Raw genomic sequence first — 7,912 nt, 5'->3', positions numbered from 1 at the left:
ACTTAATCGATGAAATCATAAGAGTTATGATTGTGAGGTTCATTGAATTATAGATAAGATTTATTCTTAAATGTCTCTAGTCAAAGTATTAATAGGAAAGGCATTGTTAATATGGTTAGACTAACATATAGTGTGTCACTTCTATATGAAAAGGAGTAGATCTCATCTATTATGGTGTGTGAGATACCTGAATTAGTATATGGGTGCATGGTAAGATAGTCAAGTTCACTAGATTGATCCGCATAGAGATATCCTTTAAATGCCAAAGGATTAATCTCTAAGTGATGTTTGTGTAAGTGATCTTTAGACTTAAGATTAACATAATATTTTGAGTGTGGGTGGTTATATTTTATTTGCTATATGATTGCTCCTGTACCAAGGGATGCTCATATTAATATCAAATGGGTATATATTTGAGGTAGGGAAAGATGGTGAATAACATATAAGAATTTATCACCTCTTATGAAAGAGGAGCTATCTCATATCCGGCCATTTATACAAGTACAATTCAAAATTCTTAGCACTAAGTGAAAGAGTCTTAGAAAGTGTTTCTAAGTATTTTTTTTCAGTGGAGTTATATTTTAGTACAAGAAATGAACATTAATCACATAATAGAATAGGCACAATTTATTCTAAGATTAATATGAGACAAGTGTGATAAAAGGATATTAATTACACAGTAAACATTTACTAAAAGGTGAAGTCATCCACTTAACTTTTCTCATTACTTGGGTGGTCATGATGCATTGTTAGATGTCAACCTTGATTTATAAGAATGAGTTGATTCATTAGTGGAATCAACGATAAATTAGAAGGAGTTTTAATTTACCTAGTTCTTATTTATTAAGAATTATAACTCATGCTTATTGCTAACGTATATGGGAATCTAATCGGTCACAGACATTAAGAACATCTTCAACTACATTAAAAGAATTTCAAGTAGGGACTTGAAAGATAAGTTTTCATAACTTATAGTTAATCTTGAGGCACTTATAGTGCAAGTAAGTTTAAATTTGTCAAATACAAGAGTTATATTAGAATAGAGAAGGTAAATCCTAATGAAAACTAGTTTCAGGTTTACATAAGGATATGAATAATTTATTTGTCTATAAATAATACTAGCAAAACTAATTGACACACAAATTGTCTTGTGAGATTTTTGAGAAAAATCTTAAGAGGGAAATACTCAAAATTCATCCAAGAAAATAAGGAAAAAATCATATCTCTTATTTATGTCATTTGAGTGGGTTTTTTATGGTAGAAAACTAGGTTTTTCTCAACCAATTTGTGTGAAGTGTTTTGAGAATAGTTAGCACTAATCTAACTTAAACTAATTGAATCTTGGAGGTTCTAGCCAAAGAGAATCTTATGGATCACAATTAGAGGCCAAACACGTGTGCGGCTACGTGGATCACTTTACCATCCTCTTCATCAGATCTCCATCAGTTCAAGAAGATCTTTATGAGTTGAGGTAACGTTCTTGAATAGACTCTTGGTCTCATGGATTTAATTGATCTACTAAAGGAATAAAAAAATTTTAATTTTTTCACTATGCTTGTCTCTATGATTTCTTACAAGAAGTTGGATAAAATACTAAGACTTCATTAAGAACTAATCATTAGATAGATGTTAAATAGGGGTATCTATTACAACTACTTATGTGAATAACATAGGCAATGATCAATTTTTGCAATTGGTACTTTTAAGTGAAAACATTAAGGAAGTTCTAAATTAAATGAAAAGTAGTAATAATATTTAGAAGACTTAAGTAGCAGACTAAGAAGGAAAATGTGTATAAGGTTAAGGAATTTTTGTAACTCATGAGCTAATGATTGTAAGTGCAGTTGAGAAGCTTTAAGTTAAGATTGTGAGTAGATGAGGGAAGTTACAAGTTCCTTACTAAAGACATTTAGGTGGATAGTATTATATATAGGGTGTGTTAGAACTAATTAATGCTTAGGAGAGATAGCAAGTTAAAAGATCTGTTTGACAAATGAGTTTTTGAGTGTTTGCTTAAAAATTTACTGTAACTTATTGTTGAATTTGTAAAAAAAAAAATTTAAGTCATAAAACTTTTTTTTCTTTTTCTTTCTTTCTTTTTCCTTTTCTTCCCTCTCCTCTTCTTCTTCCTCATTACTGCACCGCTGTAGGCGTAGGAACCTCCATAGGAGATAGCAATTTTTTTTCTCTCTCCCCCACTTCTCCTTCTTCCGCCCTCCTCTCCTCTCCTCTCCCCTGCTTCTACTCCTTTCTCCTCCCTCCCTCTCCTTGTCCTTTCCCCTTCCCTCTCCCTTTCCCCTGCCACTCTCCCCTCCTCCCCTTGTGCGATCTTGTCATGCTATCATGGCCGGGGGAGGGAGAAAGGGGAGGACCTCTCCTCCCTCATGCGATCTAGTGGCGCTACCATGGCGGGGGGAGGAGCTGGCGAGGGAAAAGGGAGGAGGAGGGAGAGGGGAATGGAGAAGGAGAGGGAGGGAGGAGAAAAGAGGAGAGGGAAAGGGAGAAGAGAAAGAAAGAAAGAAAAAAATATGTGGCCGGCTCCCATGCCGGAAGAGTTGTCGACTGGTGTTGGCTGACAATGGAGATGGTGGTGGGTTTGAGGTGGGGGAAGGAAGAAGAAGAAAGGAAAAAAGGGAAATTTTTTGTATGTTTTTGAGTATTTTGAAATTTGTATTTTAAAATTTTTGAAATATTTTTTGAAATTATTGTAGTTAAAATTGTTTAAAAACTTGTATGAGAAAATTTTGGCAAAAAATTAGTTTGCCAAACAGGTTTGAAAAGTATGTTGCTTTTTACCGATACGGGTGAATTCGGATCCGAAGGTAAGAATCACTTCCGTTAGATTTTTATTCATGTCAAGAAAGTGAAGAATTTCTAATGGCTTGCTATGCTAAGATTAAAGTAGTATACTAATAGATTTGGTTGTTACTCTAAACTTAGTATATCATGTTGCACGTTCACTGTGCTTGCATGTAATTGTGAATGTTTGGCAACGTATATTGATTACTTAAGACACATTTTGGCTTGCTACTGTAATATGGTTGATCTAAAAGTTGTTCATGTCTAAATGTCTTATGTGTGTTAAAACTGAAATTGTTCTTCGGAAACTATGACTGCTATGTTTATAAACAAGGGATGATCATGGTTATGTATGTGTTTCAAGTGTTAATTTGTTTGCATGGGATAATTTGCAGTGTTTTCAGAACCGGATCGGACCAGCCGGTTCAACCAATTGGACCGCGAACTGGCCTTAGCTCTGGTCCGATTGATTACTAAACCCAAAAAATAACATAAAACCATTAAGAACCGGTCAAACCTTTTGAACCGATAAAAACTGGACGAACTGAGAACCGGCGGTTTTTGAATTTACTAAAAAATTAAGTTAAACACAACCTACACTACACTAAAAGATAAAAACCGTAGCGCTTACTAATAGTGCCGCTTTCCTCCAACCCTTGGTCCTTTTTCTTCCTTTGGCTTCAAGACCTTCATAGATTTTGTTCCTTCTTTCATGCTTCATCTACAACTCCATAGATCTACAAATTCTCTCCATTTGCAATTTCGGCAAGTGAACAAGTTGGTGAAGATTCCATTTTCTTTTGCCAAATCCAGGATCTTAGGTGCGTTCAACATTTAAACTTTTCCCTTTGAAGATTTTCATCTGTATTTTTTTTGTTCTTTAGTGCTAATTAATTTTGATTTACTTTTCTGTGCAGTAGTTTTGATCATTTTCTTTAATGTAAAGTTCGACCTTTATTTTTCCATGAACAAACTTCACCTCCTGGTCTTAACGGCAATTAAATATCAACATGTTTGTTCTTTTTTTTTTCTTCAACTCAACCAGGGGATAGAAATTGATAAAGTCAAATAGTACCCAATCCACTAATGTCACAGCTTTTGTTAACATATAATAGATGTTCCCAGGCAATAATATTTTATTATCTATCAATGTTAACATCCTTTCTTTTTTCTTTTCTTTAGCCTTATGATTGTCTGCTGGAGTTCAATTCATACCACTACTATTATTTAAACAAGCAATGTTCCGTATCATGAAGTATACATCTCAGTTCATTTACCAGCATTAGCCCAATAAAATCGTGCTCAAATTAAATTTTATTAATTATATAATGCTTCAATCTTTTGTTGCCTAGCTAGTTAGTCCCAATTTTGTCAGTAACTTTTTTAGCATACTTTTTAACTTTTAAGTGTTTGGTTTACATTTTATTGCCTTTTTTTCTTGTAAAGTTGCTTGAAATCTTATATTAAGTTGGTTGATATTTCTATTTTTTTTAATTTTTGGAGTTAGATGTGAGTGGACTTATCTCATGACAGTGAACTTGTGACTTTTCAGGTTTGAACGATGAATTTGTGAAGATGATGATGAATTTGAAGTTAATTGTATTTTATTAACCTGTGTTGATAATAAACACTACAACAAAAATGGCATTTAGCGGCATTTAACGGTGTCAGTATAAATAATCTAACCTGACACTTTATCTATCCTCAAGTTAGGGCGAGTGTTGTCCCTTCCAATGTGGGGATAGCCTCAAATCTTTAGTAGCATTCAAATGTGTCAGGAAAACAATGCTGCTATAGCATTCCTTCTGCCAACAAAAACAATTTTTGTGATAATCGAAAGTGTCCGTATAGCTTTAGAACATCAGTAGGATATCCAACTTTTGAAGTCTTAATATTTGGCTTTAAGGACACGCAGCCATGTGAATTTACACTGCTTTGGACGACATGGCCATTTGTCATTAGTGTTTTTCGACCTAAGCTATGCTGACACTTTTAATTGCCAGGAGTTTTTTCCCTGTTTTTTTTTATATGGAAGCAACCTGCAATTAGTCCTCCCTGCTGTACATTCCATCAACCAGAATCCCAAGGGACTTGTAAAATTATCCCAAAGAGCAGAATGCATATAGCAATTTAAAAGAAGAAGTCAATACTCAAATATATTTCATTAAATTAAAAGTGGATAACAAGTACTAAAATCGCAAACAAGTGCTAATTAAAGACTCTCATCCCTAACAAGTTGAAAGAAGTAGAAGTAGCTTCCAAACTTTCCATTTTATTGAGAGTCCTCAGTCATAACCATGAAGTCCCCATCATTCTTCAGCTGTTTCCACCTGTGCACAAAGACCAAGGGGATCATTAGATCATCATAGCTAGAACTAAAATTCCAGAAAATCTGCAATGTATTTAAGTGCATATCTCACCAAATGACAAGGCCAAGCAACTGGTGCACCAAGTGCATCTTGAATTGTTTGCTGCAAATCATACGGTCTAATCAATTGCTCATGTGGACTCATTGCAACTTGTATCTGTATTTCACACCAGTTTGGCCCAAGAGCTTGTCCCCCGACCTCATCCAATGGATTCAGACTCCGTAAATATCCCTTTGCCACGATTTTTGTTGGGTCAAACAAACTTTTTAGTGAAACCATATTCCCTACCTAGTAAAGATCCAACAAGTACAAGAATCAAACTCATGCCAAATTCCAGATTACAAATGTGAAAGTTTAAAAGTTGTAAATACTTACTCGAATAGGTCGCGTGGCTCGCGATGGAGTTTGGCTTGACACATTGTTAGATGATGATGAAGGATGTCTCGGGCTGTCAATTGGAGAGCCCCTTCCATGTTGAACTAAAACCATTTTCTTCAAGCTGGCTATTTCATCATCTTGTCGCTGAAGCCTTTCCTCCAAATGGACCAATGTTGACTATTGTTGAACACTTATACGGTAACATGTGTTACGACTAGGAATGTCTTCCCATAAGTCCGTTGGATTCACACCGTCACTAAACAAGCGAACATGACCATGTTTGTCTTGCCCAACCACCTGGGCAAATATGTCATTACGACCAACTGGATCTTGCGACTCCGATGGAAGCTGATTTTTCAGCTCATTCATTTTTTCCTACATAATAAAGGAAAACACTTGTTATTGCAAAAGCCTGTCTGAAAACAATGGTAGAATTTATAGGCTTGTGTTCTCAGATCCTTACCAAATTCTCAGCAACTATGGTACTTGATGGAGTTCCATCGGCATGGGTATAAAACTTATTGAACATTTCTACTCTAGTAGGAGGTCTTCCCAACTGTTTGGCCTATAAGAAATTGAATTTTTTAAATTATAGTTTTAGCATTTAGCATATAATTAGTATTTAGCATATAATTAAAAAACAAGCTAACATAATGAAACATGTATGAGTAAAAAAAATTAGCAACTAAAAAAAGGATGAGATATCACCAAGTGGTTCCGAAGATGGGCAAATGACTTTTTTCCAGTTGTGTGGTTCATCTTCTTCTCCCCTCTAGCTTTCTTGTTCCTCTCACTTAGTTTCTAAATTTCAAAATCAAAACCAAGATTACAGCATTGAATAAACACAACTTTATGAAGAATGTTGTAGCTGATTTGTACCTTTGCTTCTTTACTTTTCCAATAAGCCCAAAGTTTGATCCATTGCTCTTCCCGTACCCTTATGTCCTTTTGAAACCGAGCTTCAGCATTTGGCACGGCAGGATCAAAATATGTAGCCTTTAAATCTGCCTTCCAGCTTCTCCATTTTTTGCCAATAGATCTTAAGGTCCAAGCTTCTAGTCCCATAGGCAAAGCAAACCTTTCCTGAAACGTAGTTAGGAACAAGGAAATCAACATAACTTCACAGTAATTTTTGTAGAAAGCATACATAATACAAAAGCTACCATTACCTTTATCACTTCTAACATGTCCATTTTAAGTTTCCTTGGCATCTTAAGCCAACTTTCAACATCTATTGGACAATACATACCATTCCTAGCCAAACTGCCCAAGAATTTAGAGAAAGAGGTTTTCTCACTTATTGGGATCCCATTGTCATCGAGTTTAATCTCAATCCGTGGAAGGTCCTTAGGCCGACCCCAAATTTCTTTCATAAATGTAGGGCCTCGGGTTTTCTGATGTACTTCACTTGAATCATTTGTAGTTTCTTTTCCTGTATTAAATAAGAAAAATGTGCAAGTTATGAACATAAAAAATGCACTTCTGGAATTGGTTCAAACAGTTAGTAATACCTGCATCGTCCGAGTTGCATGACATGAAGGTGGTGTCATTGGAATGTTGACCTTGAGAATCCTGATTTGGATTTTTTTCAGTTGGTACGTGCCTTGTTCCAAGTGGAGATTGTTGAATTGGAGAGTTCTGGCACTGCTCATGCGACTGTGAACCTCCATCAGCTTGTTGAGTAACTTGGTCACCTGATTCATGCATTATTCCCAATGTAGAATTCTGGATTGGAGATTGAGGTGCCCGAGCAGCTTCTCCTTGAACTTGTTCAATTACATTTTCATGGCTTGTTCCAAGTGGAGGCTGCTGCCTTGTTTCATGACATGAGGGAGGTTGCTCAATTGGTTCATCTCTCAATCCATTGGCAGTGCGCTTACATTTTCGACCTCCACGGGCCATACCTGCATAATTCACCATTTATTTGATACCAGGTCCACCACCATATATATATTTTTTTGGGGGAAGAAAGGGACAAATGTAAATGTGTAGCCTTTATTGAAGCAGACACTCTACCTATAGCAGTGCATCAATCTGGGATAATGGATAAAGTATACAAACTAAAATTAATGAACAAGTTATCTTGACTACAGCGTACACTGCAAGCCGAGCTCAAGCATACTTTTATTGAACTAATTTTGAGTTGCAACGAATATTATTGAATCTATTGTATATCAAACTCGGGCAGTTTGCTTCTAATTATATTTGAAAAACCTTTTTGCTTATAAATCAGAACTTGAAAACAGCTTTAAGAACTTGAAGATTACAGTTGGGTAAATTTGACGAAACCCACAAATCAATTCTCAAAATCCTAATACTATCATCTCTATCAACAAAATGTTCTCACGTCACAAGGTCTGCTCAGG

At 35.5% G+C, this 7,912-nt stretch overlaps 1 protein-coding gene across 1 annotated transcript; it reads right to left on the bottom strand.

Moving 5' to 3' along the window:
- Positions 1-5,108: 5,108 nt before the first annotated feature.
- Positions 5,109-7,448, bottom strand: LOC113769151. The gene is made up of 8 exons (XM_027313624.1): positions 7,058-7,448; positions 6,716-6,978; positions 6,426-6,629; positions 6,010-6,111; positions 5,844-5,921; positions 5,544-5,723; positions 5,220-5,456; positions 5,109-5,129 (listed from the first exon to the last, which is right to left on the bottom strand). Exons 1-8 carry the CDS (start codon positions 7,446-7,448, stop codon positions 5,109-5,111), a joined length of 1,476 nt encoding a protein of 491 aa, XP_027169425.1.
- Between the last annotated feature and the right edge of the window lie 464 nt (positions 7,449-7,912).

Source organism: Coffea eugenioides, chromosome 4 (assembly GCF_003713205.1).
Source record: "Coffea eugenioides isolate CCC68of chromosome 4, Ceug_1.0, whole genome shotgun sequence".
NCBI classification, from domain to species: Eukaryota; Viridiplantae; Streptophyta; class Magnoliopsida; order Gentianales; family Rubiaceae; genus Coffea; species Coffea eugenioides.
This window is presented reverse-complemented; position numbering and strand designations above follow the sequence as displayed.